General features: G+C 38.8%; 4 protein-coding genes across 4 annotated transcripts in view; 2 read left to right on the forward strand and 2 right to left on the reverse strand.

Moving 5' to 3' along the window:
- The first annotated feature begins 18 nt into the window (after positions 1 to 18).
- LOC133528382 (tubulin--tyrosine ligase-like protein 12) lies at positions 19 to 2,217 on the forward strand. Its single transcript, XM_061865755.1, has one exon. The coding sequence runs from the start codon at positions 280 to 282 to the stop codon at positions 2,119 to 2,121; it is 1,842 nt and encodes a 613-aa protein (XP_061721739.1). The 5' UTR covers positions 19 to 279; the 3' UTR covers positions 2,122 to 2,217.
- LOC133528385 (zinc finger protein-like 1) lies at positions 2,213 to 7,569 on the reverse strand. The gene is made up of 6 exons (XM_061865760.1): positions 7,201 to 7,569; positions 6,866 to 6,977; positions 6,256 to 6,449; positions 3,520 to 3,727; positions 2,866 to 2,986; positions 2,213 to 2,579 (listed from the first exon to the last, which is right to left on the reverse strand). Exons 1-6 carry the CDS (start codon positions 7,300 to 7,302, stop codon positions 2,396 to 2,398), a joined length of 921 nt encoding a protein of 306 aa, XP_061721744.1. The 5' UTR covers positions 7,303 to 7,569; the 3' UTR covers positions 2,213 to 2,395.
- A 23-nt stretch (positions 7,570 to 7,592) lies between these two features.
- On the forward strand, positions 7,593 to 12,230 carry LOC133528383 (small ribosomal subunit protein uS5m). The gene is made up of 7 exons (XM_061865756.1): positions 7,593 to 7,859; positions 7,934 to 8,153; positions 8,505 to 8,638; positions 10,228 to 10,322; positions 10,851 to 10,986; positions 11,161 to 11,360; positions 11,820 to 12,230. The coding sequence occupies exons 1-7, from the start codon at positions 7,706 to 7,708 to the stop codon at positions 12,174 to 12,176; spliced, it is 1,296 nt and encodes a 431-aa protein (XP_061721740.1). The 5' UTR covers positions 7,593 to 7,705; the 3' UTR covers positions 12,177 to 12,230.
- A 1,181-nt stretch (positions 12,231 to 13,411) lies between these two features.
- The window catches only part of LOC133528389 (autophagy-related protein 2 homolog A), a 40,774-nt gene continuing 32,611 nt past the window's right edge, over positions 13,412 to 21,574 (reverse strand). Inside the window, exons 35-38 of the mRNA XM_061865764.1 lie at positions 18,798 to 18,952; positions 18,397 to 18,561; positions 18,025 to 18,229; positions 13,412 to 16,233 (exon numbers count right to left, since the gene is read on the reverse strand). Of these exons, the coding sequence (XP_061721748.1) occupies positions 18,029 to 18,229; positions 18,397 to 18,561; positions 18,798 to 18,952 (521 nt within the window). The 3' untranslated portion in view covers positions 13,412 to 16,233; positions 18,025 to 18,028. The remainder of the gene's footprint in view (positions 16,234 to 18,024; positions 18,230 to 18,396; positions 18,562 to 18,797; positions 18,953 to 21,574) is intronic.

Consider the following 21,574-nt stretch of genomic DNA (forward strand, 5'->3'; position numbering starts at 1 on the left):
GATGTGCTGATATTCCGTGAAACGGAAAACGATTATCAGACCCGAAATCGGGAAGTGTGGGTGTAATTGGCGTTTCAAGCCTATCCAAGAAATAAGTGTAGCTGTAGGTCTAAAACGCGTTTTTCCGAACGCATCCGATACGCCTTTTGATGTTTGATATTGTTGTTGACACTGACACATTGACATTAGTGATTGATCGTAAGAGTAAGAGGTAAGTAACCTAAAAAATCAGTCCCTCGAATATAATTTCCTCGTTCTTCGCTTTTACTCCATTCCAAAATGGACGGGGTATCAAAGTATAACACATTTATAGCAATGCACAAACCCCAATTGGTTTTGTCTGGTGTTCCTGAGCACTTTTGGCCCATTCTTTGCAAGAAGTTATACGATCAGATATTTGACTCCGGCTCCACATTCCAATTGGTACAAATCGATTATGAGGACGCTGAGAAGAAAAGCTATGATCCTCTCTGGGCCGTTGTAGCATTATGCGACATTGAACGTTCAGACCCGTCTCATATTTACTTGATTGACCATGCCTGGACTTTTAAGGCAAACAATGTCCAAAATTGTCTAAGAAACGTGCCTGGACTTCTAGATAGGATGTGTTTTCTTATGCAAATAAAGGCTGATTCAGATGAAGAGAAGATTGAAAAAGTTTCAGAAAATGTTTGGAAATATGCTCACACATATGCTATTGGAGGGAATGAGTTCTCGGTGGAGGAAAGAGTGCCTCTTTGGTATGTGTTAGACGAACTAGGATCTGGGATCACACACTCGGACAACCCTAACTTTAGAGCTGTGCCATTTATATTTGTGCCTGAGCAAATAACTTTTACTTTGCTCTTCCCTATTGAAAATGTGGAAGAAGGTGATTCTATTATAAGGAACTTTGTGGAAGGAGCATACGCTGATCCTCTGCAGAGAGAAGCAATGCTGATTCCTTGGAAACATTATGACCACTTTCATGATGATTTTTCTCAGAAGGAGCCTGGGCAGAATTATTTTCTAGAAGGACATATTATAGAGACTCTGCCTAATCTTGAATTATTAAAAAATATTCAGCATGGTGATAAATTGAAGGTATTTTCAGAATACACTTTTATAAATCAGTACTTGACAGACTCTGCATTTGAAATAGTTGATAATGAAGATGATGCTGATGTCCTGTGGTATACAACACATTTTAAAAGTTTCAAAGAATTAAGTGAATCATTTCCTTCAAAATTTGTTAATCAGTTTCCATTTGAATATGTTCTGACAGTTAAAGATCTTTTGGCTATTGTTTCAAGAAGAGCAGCCAAGAAAGATTCAGCATCTAAAGACAAGTTTAACACACAGCCTGCATGGTTGCCAACAACATTTAACATGAAGACAGAATTATCAAACTTGGTTGCATGCTATATGCAGAGAAAAATGGCAGGATTGGACAATCATTGGATTTGCAAACCATACAACCTTGCAAGGGGATTAGACACATACATAACTGATAATTTAGATTTCCTGTGCCGTTTACCTTTGAGTGGACCAAAAATTGCTCAGAAATATTTAGAAAACCCAGTACTGTTTGAAAGACCTGAGATCGGTCAAGTAAAGTTTGATATCAGATATGTTGTTTTGTTGAAATCTGTTAATCCTACAAGTGTCTATGTCTATAGCAACTTTTTCCTTAGATTTTCAAACAAGTCATTTGCTCTGAGCAACTTTGAGGATTATGAGCAACACTTTACTGTAATGAACTACAATGAGAATGCAACTTTGCACAGAATGCTCAGTGCAGAATTCAAGACTGCTTGGGCTAGTCAATATGGTGATTATAACTGGGATGAAGTTGAACAATCAATATTTAAGATGTTTGCAGAATTATTTGCTGCAGCAACTTGTAAAGAAGCACCTTGTGGTATTGCAAAAAGTCCACAGTCCAGGGCTCTCTATGCAGCTGACATAATGCTAAGCTGGGAGACTAAAGGGTCAGAAGAAGTCATACAACCCAAATTGTTGGAAATGAATTGGATGCCGGACTGTCGCCGTGCCTGCGAGTACTATCCAGATTTCTACAATGACATTTTCTCTGTTTTGTTCTTGAACAAAGAAGCAAGCACATGCATTAAAATAATGTAACATTTTAGTTCTAATGGGCTCAAAGTATTTATTTATATATCTGTATACCATTTGTTGTTTGTAATAAAGTACTCATAAAGAATTAATCTGATTCATTTCATAACGTTTTTTATTTAGGTAAAAGGTTCTGTAGAGCATCTCCAGATATTAAATTAGTATATGATTTATTAGTAATTATATATCACTATAAGATTGCTTCACTTTATACATAACATAAATAGTATAGCTAGCATTTTGCTATGTTACTTTAAAATTGTATTGCTTGTCTACTTTGTCAGTTCTTCTGAAGAATCCTGTGGTCCTCATCCTGAATGAACCCGAAGGGGTTTTCCTCGTCAACGTCTCTGTGGCTGAGCACCAGTAATACTATGACTACGGCAATTATTACGAACAGGAGGATCCAGTAGCGACGGTAAATGCCTCCGGCTCTTCGTACCCGCGAGAATGGCAGAGTATTTCTGATAACAGAAATATTAAATAGCATTAGTGTTATCATTTACAACGCGTACAAGATAAGTATGTACGTAATTACGGAGAAGGTGCTACATACAAAGCAAGTGAAAGGAAAGGTTTCTTCAATATGTAATGGAATTCAATTCAATATGTTGTGCGTGTTTGCGTTATAATGTTAGTACTGAGATTGACAAATACTAACCTTCCCGATAAAATACGATGGCAAAGGATTGTTCACTACATCTAAGAACTAAGATTACGGTTGACGCATTATAAGAATCTAATACGTACTTCCACCACCGGCTGATCCAGGCAAAAGTCGATTTCTGTTTGTACTTGTTCTCGTCATGGTCGAATGTCGATGTTTTCGCATTATCCACGGCCTTAAATCCTTTTCTTGGAGCTTGACCACCTGTGATGAAATACGGGAACATTTAAAAAAAACTTAAATAATTATTATGAATATTCTAAGTTTCAAAGAATTATTACAACATAGGGTTTCACCCCAAAGATGGTCCTTTTAATAGTCTAGATACAATAACAACTACAGGGTGTTACAGTACAGTTATTAGTTCGTTCTGACGGGCATTTTCCGCAAATCGACAATCATTGTGCCTTTTTACGTGAAAAACGAGGTAGCGCTACTCAGAGGTACCACCCCAGCCTCCACGAAATATAGCAATATTTTCAGGTTGCTAACTGCCTCATTTAGTGTGCACGAATTCCCTAGGTATTTGTTCCTGTATAATTCTACCCATTTGAAGTCTAGGAGTCTAGGACACTAATTGTAGTGTTGTTGTCCTCAAGCGTAGTGGTAATAATTTGGCTTTTCACATAGCAGCACAGGATTCATTAGCCCTCACTGACCTAGTACGCACTTATGAAACTACCTACTACTACTACTACTAGTAATATGCCTAAATTGAAAAAAAAAGACTCACTGACCTTGTAAACTGTCGCTCCTCTTGACAGAAGTGTGGTCATACATGTGTTCGTCAGGTATCTGTACTATGGAATGTTGGGCGCCATTGTTACGTGCAGACTCATCGTCGCTGGCTCCGACCGGCGTACCGCGCTGGGAGTCTGCGCTAGCGTAGAACTCGGGTGACTGACTGCGTCGGACTGCGGCTTTTAAGTCTTGGTCCTCTGAAAGCTGTAAATAGTACTGATATAGTTATATTGCCCTCATAATGTAATAAAACTTTTGAATAGGTCCACACAGTGTTTTGGTCTGTGAAATCGTGCCTCGCACCTCGCACGGGTGCATTACATATAATGGCCGCATGTGACTTTGCCTCGGGCTAGGTATGTCTCTTCACTGACAGATTGTTTGATGAGGCGGATTCACACAGAATGAGCCTACTGAGCTGCTTCACACCGCAAATTTCTCATGAGGCAGCTCATACACCAATAGGCGGGTCCACACAGAGCGAGCATACGTGCGAGGCAATTTCCTCGCGCACAAAACGGCCAATAAGCGGGTCCACACAGAGCGAGCGAGCGAGCACGTACGTGCGAGGCAATTTCCTCACGCACAAACCGGCCAATGTAGACGTGCCTCGGCCGAGGCGGCGCGTGCGTTTTCCTCGCCCGAGCGCGCCGCTGCCCTGCCCTGTTTGTGTGTGTGACTGGCCGGTTTGTGCGTGAGGAAATTTCCTCGCGCGTATGCTCGCTCTGTGTCTGTGTGGACCCGGCTAATGTCGACGTGCCTCGGCCGAGGCAGAGCGCACGTTTACCTCGGGCGAGCGCGACCTTGGCCGAGCCGCTCGGTGTCGATTTTTCGGCATGCTCAAAGGCGCCTCAGTTGTTTGCCGCGTGCCAGTCGGGACGTGTTTGTTTGGTGCGCGTAGTTATTTTGTTCCGTACATCAAATTGGACAATTGAATAAAGACCAATGTTGTGAATGAATATCCTTTTACGTATCAAATACATGATATGGGATGCTTGAGATCCCAACTATACAAATAGTGGAATTAGAGGATTGATGTTTAATTTGATTGTAAATTTAATAACGAGTCTTCCATCGCTAAATATAGCTGCGTGGGAAGCATCATCTCCCTAAAAGTGATGCCTTTCTTCAATTTGTGTCTTGCCATTTAATTTTTACGTGTAATTGAGAACATAGCAAGTCGAATCACTCCTTTTTAGGGTTCCGTAGTCAGCTAGGAACCCTTATAGTTTCGCCATGTCCGTCTGTCTGTCTGTCTGTCCGAGGCTTTGCTCCGTGGTCGTTAGTGCTAGAAAGCTGAAATTTGGCATGGATATATAAATCAATAAAGTCGACAAAGTCGTACAATAAAATCTAAAATTTTTTTTTTTAGGGTACACGTAAAGTGGGGGTGAACATTTTTTTTTTGCTTCAACCCTACAGTGTGGGATATCGTTGGAAAGGTCTTTCAAAACTAATAGGGGTTTTCAAGAAACATTTTTTGATAAAGTGAATATATTCGGAGATAATTGCTCCGAAAGAAAAAAAAAAAGTGTCCCCCCCCCTCTAACTTTTGAACCATAGGTCCAAAAAATATGAAAAAATCTTGGAAGTAGAGCTTAAGAAAGACATTAAATGAAAACTATAGCGGATATGATCAATTTAGCTGTTTTTGAGTTATCCCAAAAAGTTTCCCCTTCATAGTAAAACGACGTACACCCACAGTTCATCCCTTGGTTAACAATCTACCATACTTTAAGCTCCAGTTTAGCTTATTGTGACGGAAGAGTAACTACGGAACCCTACTCTGAGCATGGCCCGACATGCTCTTGGCCGGTTTTTTTAAATGCTTTTAAAATTCGTCTTGACTCCATTTTCTAACCTCAAAAGAGCCGATTTCCGTATCGTGAATATTTATAGATTAGTCGCACCCAAAATCTTCTGCAACTTTTTAGTTTTTTCTTTTGGATTGCTTTGAAAAGCAAAATAAAACATACACGAGCCACGGCAGTGAATATGTGCAGCACTATTTTGAACAGAAGACTGAGGGACGCCATCTTGCCGAGCAAATTATCTCGGCTGAAGCAAAAGTTACACGGGCACGCGGCCGCGCGAGGAAATTTCCTCGCGAGGCTGCTCGCTCAGTGCGGTCCCGCCTAATGGCTTTTTTTTAAAGCCATACAAAATCCTGGAAACGTTTTTTTGTAAAGAATTTTGGATCTATTTAGTTGAAATACTTGGAATCAATATATTCCTTGTGAATTTATTACAGTTACCAATAGTTTATCCATCATATTTGCCAACATGATGTAACAGAAAAAGCAAATAAGTAAGGCATTACTATTAAGCTTGAACAATGATCACATAAGGTACCATGGCTTAAGTAACAGATGTAAAGATAAATAATATTTTATAGACCCTATAAATGGTCCCTTTAGACACAAAACAACATAATTCTGCCACAAGCAGGTCTAATTTGCATACCAAGGCATCCACAAAAGTTGATTCAGTGTGTTATGGTCAAGTTCTAAGAAAACTATGCTACCACTTTAGTATAAATATGTTAATTCCAGGTATTATGATTATGTAAATATATGTGTTTCTCAATAAATATCTTAGATCTTGACTGTTCCACCACCACCACCACCATAGGGATCAATATCTTATTGTTTATTAAAAAAACAAGGGCCAAGTTAATCCAATCAAATAATAAGTTACATAGTATTAGCCAATCCTTTCAAAATGTGTCTTACCAATGGTAGACCAAGCCCAGCCCGGGCCCAGTTGACTCCAGCCAGTTTTTCTCTCAGCACATCTGCCACCGGGGACACAAGATTCTGAGGTGGGAATACTGGAGTAGCACATGACGGACATTGGTAGCCTGCTGGTGCCGTGGTTCGAGGGAGTGCCCGGTATCGGGCCTCAGTGCAAGCCCAGTGGAATACATCTGGGTAAAATACATCAAATGCCTAAGTACACATAAATAGCTTTATTATCAAAATAAAGGGATATGAATCAGGATCAAACATTACAACTAAGTTAGCAACCAACCCTGAAGTTCATACTGCAATAGTGCTTATGGCATTTCCACATTGGATTTTATGTAATTAATGGATATAGAAAGAGTACTATAAATTTAAATTTGTATTAGGTAGACTATATCACTATATGAAAAACAGATTTAGTTTCTTGTGTTATGTTTATAAATTCAAGTTATAAACAAGCAAGTATAATCAAGCCATACAATCGTATTCATAGTATTTTGGTATTTTCTGTAAACAATTGTGTACTGTAGATAAATGGGCAAAATCGTAATAAAATTGTTGTGTGTTGTTAAAATTACTAATAATAAAAAATACTTACGGTAACAAGTGAGTCGGATACACTCTCCCTCACTTAAGCTATTTGTGCAAATTTCACAGATAGGATTGTAGTCACTGTCCTGTAACCACTGCAGGTATGATTGAATTATGCACTGAAATGGAAATAATTCTATAATTTTGTTAAGAAAACATTAATTTTATGTAAAGTTTGCGTTGGTTCTTAAATAATTTTGCGGTCAATATTACCGCATATAAGATAGGTAATGATTTCCAACAAATACAGATTTCGTTAAATAAGAAACGCTGTATCTGCTAACTTATGCTACTTAGCAAATTGTTATATAAAAAGTACGTATGCATTAAAAAGTAAATTACCTTAGGGTGATTGGTGACCATACAATATTCACAAACATTTACTCTGTGTTCGAAACAAAACTGATTTGTAACTCGTCGCTTTGGACATTTGCAGAGACCCATGATTTACTATGGCCTTCAGTAAAGAATTTATTAATAATTTTCATAAGGTACAGCTGGTAATATTAAACACTACAAAAGTTATCTGCAAAATCCTTTTGAAGGCAAACAAAAAAGCTGCACCTCAGCTGAAAGTAGCGGCCACGTAAAACAAATGTCAAAGTTAGGTTGCGTTCTATATTAAAAAAATGCAACTGTAACTTGGCCAAGATGTGTCGCTCACAAATCAAAACCAAACCCAACGAAATATACGATTACAAATACGCCTTTAATAATTGTTAAAAAAAAAAAAAAACGTCAAAACGGACTGTCACTTCTGTCAGCCATCAGCCTGCTGATATGCAGGCTATGGCTTTTATTTTTATTATATAAAATAAACAAAGTCTTGTATAGTTAAACTGCAATCATGACTAGTAGATTACTTAGTTTGGGAACTATTTTAAGTAGGCCAATAAGCTTACTATACAAACCAGCGCCTTTTTTAGTTGATGATGCCGCTGCTAACCTCAAAAGAAACCTGGGCACTACATCAGTTGCTTGTGTAAATTTCTTCAACAAATGTAAGTAAAACGGAGTATTACCTATAAAATGACTTTGTTTATACCACTAATCAGGTTGTATTTTATGCTTACAGTACCTGCGGAGAAATTATGGAAGTCGGTAACTTCAGTAAGTAACCCTGGTGCCAAAAAGGGTCGTGGTAAGGGTGCGGGGCGTATTAGGATTCGTGATCTCAATCGCGGTCAGGTGATTGGTGTGGGCAAGATCAACATGTTGTGGCCTGGTCTATCAGCCCCTGTCATTCGCGGGAGAGAACTTCTGAAACAGCAACGCCTGCCAGATGACCCAGAAAGGTAAAGGAATGGAAATCCTAAGGAAGACTCTCTTTTGTTAGTTTGTCTATGCAGTTGTTACACATAGTTGCAGCTGCCTATTAAGTGACAAATACATGCATGTATGCAACAGTATTCATTATGTATATCTGTAGATATATTTCTTTACTTTATTATACTCTTTTTTGTATTTTATGCGTTTTAAGTTGGTTCATGTATTATATCATATAAATCAAATTTGATACATTAATTATTAATTAATGAAGAATCATTGTGTACATTTTAAAGTTAGCCTTGAATTGCCTAACAACTGAATGCCACCAACCACGAAATGAAACAAATTCTACCACATTACAAATTTCTTCATTACAGGATGGATAAACTCATTAAGCTTCGGGATTCCATGACTAAGTTCCGCCGCCTAAAGCTTAGCCCTATTGAGAGAGGTTGGTCTGGCACCCGCATGCCAGGCAGGAGTATTGGACCCCCAGACCCAATTGGCGAAGGTATGTTATCATTAATATACAAAAAAGGGTACATTAAAATTGCTTAGTAAATGAAATGAAATGTAATGAAAGCATTTATTTCGGACAAAAACATCCATATTATGTTAGTACGGCTAAGTGTGTTAGTAGAAAGTATAATTGCAATTTGGAATGGCATGCAGCGACATCCAGTGAATAAGGATAGGGCTGTCCATCCTCTCAGCAATCACTTTCAGGAAAGTGTTGGTACTGCCCCGAACACGTTCGCCCAGGGACGCTGTCCGCTTCCGCATCACGGCTTGGAAACCGTCGGTTCTCCATGCGGCGAACATCCCTGACGCGCTGCAGCGCCAGGGCAGCCCCAACAACCCCCTGAAGGCGTTATTGTACTGGACGCGCAGAGCACTGTAGGCTTTTTTAGTGTAGTCACTCCACAGGTTGCACGTGTATAGGGTTTGACAATACGTTTTAAACAAGGTAATTTTCACCTCCTTAGAACAGCGTGCAAACCTGCAAGAGAGCATGTTACACCTTACCGACAGTGCTCTGCGCTCCCTTTCTATGTCAGCATCATCTTTAAGAGTGTCAGTAACCCAGTGACCCAAGTATTTAAATCTAGTTACTGTTTGAAGAGGAGAACCACTGAGCATTATTGGCGGAATGGGATATGTTTTAGTGCCAGACTTGAACAGTAATACCTCACTCTTTTGCACATTATATTTTAGTCCATGGGCCACCGCATATCTGTCACATATATCAAGCAGAATCCTAAGTCCACTGATTGAGGGGCTCAGCAGTACCATGTCGTCTGCGTAGCTTATGTTGTTAACGAAACAACCATCAACCGAACATCCGACACCCGCACTGCTGAGCTCCTCAATCAAGCCGTTAATATACATGTTAAACAAAGTGGGCGAAGTTAACCCCCCCTGTCTAACCCCACACTCCATTTTATAGACATCAGAATATGCCCCCGTCCATCGAACTACGTTTGATTGGCTGTCATACCAGTATCTTAGAATATTTATGACTTCATCTGGTAAACTTGAGCTCACGCATAACTTATTCCACAACACTTGGTATGACACCCGATCAAATGCCTTCGACAAGTCCAAAAAGCATGCGTAGACTGGCGTGTTCCTCTCAGTATAATAAAGTCTACCTCAATCATCTAATTGCATATCTAGGAATATTACTCTAGTAATAGTAGTGCAAAATCTAAGAATCTTTGTTAGTCTTGAGGTGGGTCCACACAGAGTGAACATACGTGCGAAGCAATTTCCTCACGCACAAACTGGCCAGTGTAGATGTGCCATGGCCGAGGCAGCACGCGCATTTTCCTCACCCGAGCGCGCTTCCTCGACCGAGACACATCTACACTGGCCGGTTTGTGCGTGAGGGAATTGCCTCGAGCGTATGCTCGCTCTTTGTGGACCCGCTTAATAACTTTTGCCTTAACACATATAAAGATTTTTCATACACATACATTACAGTTAATTTTTTTTTAAAGCATAAACAATCTATTGATTCATAGTATCACCAACAGTTGAAAGCTGCGAATTTTGTTTATGATTGAATTTAGAGTACTAATGTTATAATTTTTGTTTCAGATGAATTTGTCGGTTTTGACACTAAAGTGCTTCAGCTTCGGTCACTACTTATTATGAAAGGAAGTCTTGGCCGTACTAGGAACTACCAGGCAATGGTCTGTAAAACTTCTTTAAGTTATGGTGCTGTAAAACTAGGTTGTTGACCATGTCAGTTGTCAGAAGGTGCACTAAACAGCCAGTGCAGACGTGCCTCGGCAGAGGCGACGCGCGCGTTTTCCTCGCCCGAGCGAGGAAATTGCCCCGCGCGCTGGGCTCGGAACCGGTTTATTTTTAAATCCCGAAATAGCCCAATATTTTTAATTATTTTATACTCTTTACGTAGGACTGGATCATGTATTTAAGTAACAACTTCGCATTAACAGATAATCCCATTAAAAATGAAATAATAAACCAAAGAACGTAAAAGAACGTAATAATACCGGTATTTTTTGTATGAAGAAAAAATCGGTTCCGAGCCCTGCCCGCGCGTATGCTCACTCTGTGTGGACCCGCCTTAATGCAAAATATGAGGTTGTCAGGCATTGAACATCCCAGTGCGACTGCACCATAATTCTATTTTTTTTAATCAGTAAAAAAAACTAGAATAATATTAAACTACATCATTAAAAACTGTTTTCATTTAGGTGGTAACTGGCAACAAGCAAGGACTGGCTGGATTTGGTTTTGGACGATCAAAAGAGGCATCTGCTGCCCTGAGGAAAGCCAGGAATCGAGCTGGACAGAAATTAATGCATTTTGAAATTTACAATGGACACACAAGTGAGATTTCATTGAAAAATATATCACTATTTGTTTATTTTTTACAAACATAGCATATTTTTAAAGGAACTGATAAATACTTTTTATGGATAGTATTTAAATGACAAACTAAATTAAAATAATGTCAACTGAAACAGTTTAATGAAAACACTTATATATATTTTTCGATTTCAGTCTTCCACGATTTCTACACAGCATTTGGCAAGACAAAAATATTTGTACAGAAGAAAAATGAAGGCTATGGACTTAGTTGCCACAGAGCTATCAAGGAAATCTGTGAGGCTATCGGCATCAAGGACATCAGAGCGAAGCTTGAAGGCTCTAACAACTTACAACACATTGTAAAGGCCTTCTTCATTGGACTACTTCAACAGGTTTGTTTTGGTCTTATTTATTACCAGTATTACCACATTATTAACTATACTCTGGCAAGCCAGCTTTTCCAGTAGAAAATTTCGCGCATTTTCTACTGACAAAGTTTTCTTGCCAGAGTATATACAGTGAAACCTGGATAACAGATCTCAAGGGACCTGCGAATTAGTCTCACTTAAACAGGTATTCCACTTATACAGTTTTCCCAGATATCCAGGTTGAAAAAAATATTTGTCTCATTTAAAGAAGGTTCCAGTACTTGCTTTTCATATATATATAGAGACAATTTTGCTGTCGGGAGTAAATAATCTGAAAGGTTGAACTTTTTTAAATGTCAAATAGAAGTATAAAAAATTAAGAACAGTAAATAAATAATAACAACATAACGAAAAATAAACTATTGCTACGACTGCTAAGTTCAAAACCATCATATTAACGAAATACACTTAATCAATTTACAGAGGACACATCAACAGCTGGCAGAAGAAAAGAAACTTCACCTAGTTGAGTATCGCCAAGAAAATGAATACTACCCTAAAGTAATAGCAAGTCCTAGTGAAGTGAGGACCAAAGAGGAAATACGTAAAGACGAAACCTTAGACTTCATCCAGTATGTCATGAATGACAAAGTTATATTGAGGAAAAAGAAATTTCCCCGCTTTTATGAGACTATGCCTCATTACGAAATTTTCTTGAAGAAATATGAGAAATTTAGGAATCATGAGAAGATCAGGAAAAACTTGAAGGTAGAATATGGAGAGGTAAAGAGTTTCCTCACTGACAAGTATCCGGAAGAAAAGACTGAGGAAGCAGCTTAGATTACTTTTAGGTCGTAATATAATTTAGTGTTCAATAAATGTTTATACTTAGTACATTATGTTTTCTTATTTATTCACGATCGTCTTAGTATGATAACAGCAACTAACATTAACTTTAAATTCCAAGTATCGCCAAAAATTTGGTTTACGCCTAATTCAATTTCAGAAGATTATGTGTATAATCCTTTACCGTGTTATGCTGTTTCAGTCAGTCTTAGTACAAAAAGTACTGAGGTTGACTGAAGTATCATGAAAAATACGAACGTTTCCGAGAAAATACGACCGCAAAGGATTAGCTGCACTAGTACTTAGCCTTAGACGGACTCCAGCCTCCTAATGCCTTTGATCCTTTAGTATAGAAAATACAGTTGATTTTGATATGTTTGAAAATTGAATGAAACAAAAGACATGCAACTCTGTAGAAGGTATAGAGGGAAATGCTTGGAATACAAAATTGTTGACTATTTACTATATACGAAATTTCAACAAAACGTGTTAACGGTAAACGCGTGAAGAGGAGTTTAGAAAATAAGTATAATTTTAAATTTATTTTTTACTGCGGAATGGTGTTAATGTGATGCCATAAATGAATTCAGCAACCTCGATTTTATACGAAAACGATACTAAACACTGCCTAGCAACTTCACTGATGTAGATATCAAGATAAAATTGAGAGCTCTAAATAAACTTTCAAGAGCAGATATCTCAAAAACTATACAAGATATCGAAAAACTTGATTAGATAAAACTTATAACAAATCAACTTTCATTTTGTATAAGTGTCGCTAAGGCACATAGTTTTTGAGATATGATCGAAACCCGAAAAATGGGACCTTCAGACCCCCGTCTCAAGGGCTAAGGCCGGGGAGTTTTGATATGTTCACCTCCTAACTAGTCCAAACAAAGTTACGAAGTCAAAAATTATGTTTCAAGCTTTAACTTTTATTGGCATACGTTTGCCTGGCCTATAAACACAGAATTGAATAAGTACTATAGACCGTGAGTGAGCCTTAGGAGGCTAGTAATGCATACTAATTACCAAATACGGTGGATATCACACATTGTCAGTCAAAGGCGCAACCTTATCTCCTCTCCTCGGAGCTACGAGGCTTGCAAGACTTGCAACTTAGGTATTATTGGATATGTCGCAAATTTATTATCTCCTTCAATTGAAGTTAAGAGGTTTGCGACTTTAACCGATGATATGTAGGTCAGTTTTTGAAATAAAACATCGAATATAGTGTAAATTTTATTTATTTTCTATAAAGACTGACTTTTGATGAATAATCTAACATAAAACTTTCAATCTGTTCAAGGTATAAAAACAAAATAAAATATTTCTATTGGATTAAAATAATCTTAGTTTACTGCTAGAGGACACACGTTCAGAAATGTCATCAGAAGAACTAATGAAATATATCGGTCCATTATGAAATCTACATGTCAAGCAGATCACCGCAAGAGGTACACATTTAATGATGGTGAAATGCTAGTGATAAAACCATTACATATACGCTCCAGAATAGCTATGCGGATTCTTTTAATGATCAAGTAGTGTTTAGGTTATTGTTTTGTATTAAACCTATGGCCCGCTTGGCTACTTCTGCTACTGACGATTTTTTTTCGTTGTGCCACTCCACTCGTAATACAGTAACTTTATTAGCGTTTGCGTCAAATCCGGTAGTTCTGATTTTTTGATTATTTGATCTCAAGTGCCGAACGCAATTGTGGCAAAAATCGAAAACCCCGATAGTTTCGTTTTTTTTTAGATTTGGGCGATTATAACCCTAAAGGGCATTAAAACCCTGATTAACAAGTCTGCAAAAAAAAAAACACAGAACTTCCGGATTTGACGCAAACGAACCCCGTTACAAAAGGCGATAAAGTTACTGGATTATAGTATGGTTTCACATTTGCTGATTCCGAGGCTCCGAGCAAACACAAGTTTTATTATATTGGCTATGTGCCCCTTTATGGCAACCGATTGGAAAGTTCAATTTATGCCACGATGTGCGCTGATGCTGAACACGCACATAGCCAATACATTCAGTGCATGAATATATCTTTACTTCTTCCTGTGTTAGCCCTAACACAGCAGACTGCCCAGTCTACTTTAGATAATTAAAGTAAAATTACTAAGTTGTGACAATTATTGAAAGTTACTAGTAGCTCCACAAACTACTATTTGTCACAGTTTGATAAAAATTGAAATGTCAGTTCGCATCATACCATCCCGATTAACTACTTTTTACCTGGCTGCGCGGCAGCAAAGACCGACTTTTTACATTTTTGAAGTGCAAAGAATAAAATGTGCGAGTCAAATATACATTTAAATAGATACCGTTTAAAGGGATGTTACAACACAAACTAAAAGTTATTTAAGGCGTATAATACATACCTAATGTTGTAAAATATATAGAATATTTCAATTGTGTTTACTCCTAACATTAAGCCAGTCGCATTTGATTGAGTCAATTGCAATTTTTGATAATATTAGACGTTTTATATCACATTTCTAAAGATACAATAATATATTATTTCTAATGGTTTTTGATAAATGCAAGCGCGTTAAACTACTACTGCAATAATGAGCTTGCAATAGAATCTTGACATCTTACTCCTTGGTTAATTTTGAACGTTGTTTCGGGCCAATAAACGACTAAAATTGCTGATGTATAAATTTGAATGTATATAAACGTAGTTATAAGCTTCAAATGCGGTCCGATCCGATAGAAAGGACTTAGGTAAAAATAGCAGTGAAAACAATTAGTCAGATTGCCATTTAATTGAGTTTATAAAAACTGACAGATAGTAAACAAAAAACGGTAGCAGGAAAAACCCCAAGTTTAACTTGTTTTCACTTTAATTTTTTCCTAACTACTGGATTCGGACCAATGTCAAAAGTTTTTGACCTAAGGAGTAATACTGAAGTGCAATTCATGATTATTATTCCTACGCGCTTGTATTTACAACAATATCATGTCATGGCACCAAACCCTGTCGTCATTAAGAAAATTATAGTTCCTATTCATGTCACATAATTTTCTTTACGACGGCTGAACTGCTGTTCCAACAATTTGAAAAATATTTACATCAACAAATAAAAATAAAAATTTAAACATAAAAGCAACTAAATGCTCTAAATGCTACTAAAATGAAGCACCATATATTTGAAAAAGTTTAAATCTAAAAATTTGAAAACTAATGTATTAGCGAAATCCCTATCGATGTATACTATGAATTATTGAAATTCTTGCATGATTACGCCGATTTTAGATGCGCAAATGGTTGTTCCACAAATACAATTGTTAATAAGCTGCTAGACTTTAGGCTGTGGATTTACTGTTACGGAGCGGAGATGAAAACGAGGGTTGATTCTTTCGAGTCCACTTGTATTTTGCAATTCTTCGTCTCAGTGAAACCGCAGCCTAAGGGAGGTATTCTATCTGTCCAATTTTTGATCAAATTTGTATTTGCGTCTCACATTTTGCTTAATGCGAGAGTGAGACGCAATGCACATATGATCAAATATTGGACAGATGGAATACCAGAATAGAAAATAATATTCCGAATAATATTTGATATCTTATGAGAACGATAATAGTACAATGTATGGTTGTATTCTACACCAACCAGCTAGGCGATGTCAGACCACTACACATCTTTTATGTTCTCGCTTAATAAGTACGTCCAGGGTAAACCTGATGTGCTATTACGTTGTAATAATTGTATTTCCGTTGATCTTTGTGATCTAAAAAAATACATTGTATCAAAACTTTGTTTTTGGCGATTTTTTTTACAATAATTACCATGTAATATTTAAAATTAATTTATCCACCCTTTTAAGAGTGCTCGAAACGTTACATATAACATTATGAAAGGGGCGAATGGTAGGAACGTTTAGAATTTTGAACACAAATGGATGTGATATTCTGTTGATCGTAAAACAAAATGAGCAATTCTTAACACGTTTCTGCACTATATTATTGTTTACCAGTGTAAAGTTTAGTTGAATTTTTTCTTCATTGAAGCTACTCATCGTGTGCGACATACTTGTCCTGTGAAAGAAGATAACATTGACTATTTATGTAAAAAAAGTCGTTGCAGACCAAGCTAAGTTGGCAGCGATTTTTATAGCACAGACTTAGACGTGCGCGCCACGCTACTGTTACCCAGCGGCGGCGCGCCGACCTGTCGGGGTCGGCGTGGTGGCGCCGCGCCGCCGTGGGTATTTTTTTTAATAAAAAAAAATCTAGCAGCTATCCAGCAGTAGGTACTAAATTACAGAAAAATAATTGCGTATGACCGAATGAAAACTTTTATTAGGCACTCACTAACTACTGTGTGTGTAGTTAGTAAGTGCCTAATAAAAGTTATATATATATATATATATATATATATATATATATATTTGGGCTACGAAGCTCAGTTTTAAGCTTTAGACACTATATGCTATCAAAAACTCTCCAGTTGTAATGTCAGATCAAGTAAGTTGGCAGCGATTTTATTTAAAATAACACTTGCACAGTCTGTGTAGACGTGCGCGCCGCGCCGAGACATTCTCTCGGCGCGCCGAAGATGGCCGAAGCGCGATAAATTAATCGAATTCAGCCGAGCTGGACCGAGCGTTCACGAACGTGTGGCTGGCGGGGAAGAGCGGGGCGCGGGGAGGGTAAAGACGCGAGCTTTTTTCTCACCGTGTTGTCATCAGCGTTGCCAGATCGTCCTAAAAGGGACGGTTTTCCGTCCTTTTTAATGCCACACCGTCCCTTTCCCGCCCCTTCCAAGCTACCGTCCCTTTTGGGAATCAAGTGCCTAAAATAATTAATTTCAAAGTGACGAACGACAATTTACTTTGCTACATGGTCGATAAATATCTTCCATCCACGGCGAATATCGAATGTGTAGCATTGGCTTATATATAGTTTTATAAAGCTTCATTTCTCACTTTGTAGTAGCCTATAGTGTTTGACAGGTGTACCAACATCAGAAATGTAACTTTAGTAACAAAAATAGTTTCCGCGTTTGTATCTAATCTACATCTCGCCTTAGTTTAGTTTTAGTTTGTTTTGTTGTAGCCATTATCTGTGGTAACGTCGAGGACTGAAAACTTGTATTAGGTACACTTTTATTAGGCACTTACTAACTACACACACAGTAGTTAGTAAGTGCCTAATAAAAGTTTTCATTCGGTCATACGCAATTATTTTTCTTTAATTTAGTACCTACTGCTGGATAGCTGCTAGATTTTTTTTTATTAAAAAAAAATACCCACGCCGGCGCGGCGCCACCACGCCGACCCCGACAGGTCGGCGCGCCGCCGCCGGGTAACAGTAGCGCGGCGCGCACGTCTAGTCGGTGGCAAACAAGCATATGGTCCGCCTGATGGTAAGCAGTTTCCGTAGCCTATGCGTATGCGTAGCGTATTTTATAATAACAAATACAAATATAATATATATATGAAATATGAAAATCAGTGATTTGCTGATTTGATACATTTGTAGAAAATACGTTACATATATGTCATAGTGCATTAAATTTAAGCAAATAACAAATTCCAGTTATAATCAATGTTTAAATGCATTCTTAGGTTGTGTTAGTGAACAGTTAAAAATGTCTGAATCATTAAGTTTCTGATTCTCATTAAAAAGTTTAATTACAACGGAATTATGTTTTTTTTTTCTTGCGAAGTCATGGCGCCATGTCATATCATCTTACGTATTCCATGGCGGTGCCGTGGTTCTATCGATTGCGTCGCCCGGCTCGGACAAATGTATACTGTGTAGACTTAACAAATCTGTTGGACGTGCATCCGGTCCGCGGCCTAAAGACGGCATGAATGTACCCACCGGGTCAGTGCGCGCGCCACTTGTCGGCGCTGTCCTTGCGCGCGTGCGGCGCCAGCGAGGCGCGCACGCCGCCCAGCACGTCGGCCGCGCCGCCTGCCGCCAGCGCCAGCGGCGCCACGGCGGCGCCCGGCAGGTGCCGCAGCACGCCCACTCCGCTCTCGCAGCGCGCGGCTAGGGCCATCGTTGCTGCCGTTTCCGCGAAACCCTGCATATGAGAAAAACGTTAATTTTAGCGAGGTAAACACTTAGGTAAAATGTACCCGAAAATTTATATGCGATTGCAAAGAATATTTTATACGTCTCGTACCGATGCCAGCGTATCGAACACCGTCTCATTAGTCACATGTAACGACATTGTACCGGAAACCCTACCTCCTTGACGGTGTGGTAGGCGGTGGCCACGCCCTGGCGGATGTCCTGCGGCATGCGCGCGGGGTCGCGGCGGCGGCGGCGGCGCCGCTCGCGCCGCTCGTACGCCGGCGCCAGTTGTAATGTCGGCGCGGGCGTTAGCATGTCGAACGCCGTTTCCGCCGTCGCCTGCCACAAAGAAACAATTCTTATGACGCTAAATTGTGATTACAAATTAAATAGTTTACATCTTTAGTTGATCATAAATAGTAGTTTTAAGAGAGGTTGTCAGTTCGAATTGGAAAGATGGTTTCACAAGAACCAGGGCCTGCGCCCATTTTTAGGATAAGTTTGCCAGAAATTGACACCACGGATAGGTACAAGGGCGCGTCGCAGCATCGGGTGTGTGCAGCATGAAGGCAGACCTGTATGAGCTGCAGCAGGCGCGTGGTGATGTCGAGCGCGGCGACGGCGGTGCGCGCGGTGAAGGAGGCGGCGCCGCGCCGCAGCCCGTGCACCAGGCGCCCGTCCCGCCGCCACTGCTCCACCGGCAGCCACACCAGGTCGCGAATGCCCGTTACTGCAAACAATAGTACATTGTGCAACGAGGGGGGTAACTGAAATTTTGGATACGAGGGTGGTAATTCCCAACAGCAGCAGGCTGGAGGGAATTGAAGACCCGAGTTTGCAATATTCTTACCCCCGCAGTTACACACAATGTTTTTCATCACACTTGCGAAGAAAACTGAACTAAACTAAAAACTAAATTTTAAGCGAAATAATTCTTAAATTTTGGAATTTCTTGGCAGGTGAGGCATCGAAGGCACAGACCTATTCGGCATTCAGCCACGATTAAAATTATGTAAAAATGTTTAAACGGCTAATAAATTAATCAAATTAAGTAATTTTAAACATAAACAAAAATATTAAATTATAAACGTCAGTATTTGAAAAGTAAAACTCATTTATGCTAACTTGGTTTGTATGAATAAGTGACATAAAAAATAAAAAACTATAACTCCCTAGGGAGTTATAGCTTATTTTCACACCCCATAACTCCCGCGGGAACAAAATAGTCCTTTGTCCTTCAGCACTCCTGCATGAAATAAGATCTTTTTTGAGCAAGTGTGATGAAAAAACTTGTAATAATCGGGTAGGACGACACTACGACCGAGCTGTACGGTAATATATGGCTTTGCCAGAAGTAGATGACCGTTTCACACACCTTCATACAACTTATCTGAATATGGTATGAAATTGGTAAGAAAACATGAAGTTGTTAATAATAGACATTTTGTATGAATTTTCGGATCTTCACCCCTCTGAACTTAACTGGAGTTTTCAATTTAGAATTGAATTTTGATTTTCTTTTCTGACTCGATTAGTGAATAGCACAGAAAACAAAAAAAAACTGTAGAATAGTAACATACGCTTGAAGTGTGTTGCAAGAGAGAGGTGAGATAAAATCAAAATTCCGACAATTAAGGTTAAGTGTGTAACTAACCCAGTATTAAACGGTTTAATTTAGCTTGTCCCCGTATATATACCTAGGTATATACCTAAATTGCTTCTTTTGTATAAATAGTGCTTATTGCAATCGAGGTTTTGACTACTTCTACTTAACCGATTTTAATTCATTAAATGTCGTATTACTGTTGGAGCGCAAAAACACTAACCGAACAAAAATTACGAGGGTTGCTATTTATATATCCGGAAACCGGGATTACAATCTTCTTAAATAGTATATTTGACCTCCATGGTAAAATTTCAACTTTTTTAAGTACTGGCCGGTATATATTTTCTTTCTTATTAACGCTAGTGTTTTGTTTTTGACGGGTTTTAAATGTCATCTCGCTGCAAGAATGGAACTCACTCGTGAAAATATTCGTGCTATGATTTATTATGACTTTCGGCGTGGTTTAACGCAACAACAGTGCATAGATCAACTATCTTCAACTTTTGGTGATGAAGCTCCATCTAAAACTACTGTGTATCACTGGTTTAGTGAGTTCAATCGTGGACGTAGTATGCTTACGGACGAAGTTAAGGCAGGTCGCCCGAAATCGGTTGTCGTTGTACCACAAAATATTGAGGCTGTGCGAAAACTTATAATGGACGACCGACATGTTACGTACCGCGAGATAGAGGCGACTCTGGGTATTTCTATGACTAGCATTAATAGCATTATATTACATGATCATTTAGCTGTAAAAAAAAAATTTGTTCGCGTTGGATACTGCACAACTTAACTAAGGAGCAAAAAGATGCTCGCGTCGAATGGTGCAATAAAACGTTAAAAAAATATAACCGTGGTGACTCAAAGGCCGTTTATAACATCTATACAGGTGACGAATCCTGGATCTATGCATACGATCCCGAAACGAAGCAACAATCAACGGTATGGGTGTTTCAAAATGAGCCGAACCCTAAGAAAGTTACTCGTGCAAAAAGTACATTGAAACAAACATGGCCTGCTTCTTCGGTATTAATGGCCATGTAGCTACAGTGCCACTAGAAAACCGTAAAACGGTTAATTCAGATTGGTACACGACCATTTGCTTACTGGAAGTATTTGAACAAATTCGTGAAACTAACCAGCGACGAAGAATCATTCTTCATCATGACAATGCCAGCTGTCATACGTCACGCGAAACAACTCTATTTTTGGAAGGTCAAAATGTGGAATTAACGGGTCATCCGCTGTACAGCCCTGACTTGGCACCCAATGATTTTTATTTATTTCCCAATATAAAAAATAAATTACGCGGTCAACGATTTTCGACCGCTGAAGATGCTGTCGACGCATTCAAACAACACGTTATGGAGGTACCTCAGGCGGAGTAGCAGAAGTGCTTCAAAAATTGGTTCACACGAATGCAAAAGTGCATAGATCATCAAGGGGAATACTTTGAAAAACAATAAAACCATATTCAGCCGTGTACGTTTGTTTGTTTTTTTGTTTCCGGATATATAAGTAGCAACCCTCGTATAACCCATGAACTCTTTCATACCATCGATAAGACTTACCGTCATTATTTATTACATTCCATTACTTTTTAAATATTTTTGACATAATTGGTTTTCCGCAAGGCAATTTTGTGTTCAATACAAAAAATCTACTTTATGCAAATACAGAAAGAGGTTTATCTATTTAACATGAAACTGCAGAACGTTCTCGAACATCTCAACTCAGGCCAGTGCG

This window comes from Cydia pomonella, chromosome 19 (genome assembly GCF_033807575.1).
Source record: "Cydia pomonella isolate Wapato2018A chromosome 19, ilCydPomo1, whole genome shotgun sequence".
Taxonomy (NCBI): Eukaryota; Metazoa; Arthropoda; class Insecta; order Lepidoptera; family Tortricidae; genus Cydia; species Cydia pomonella.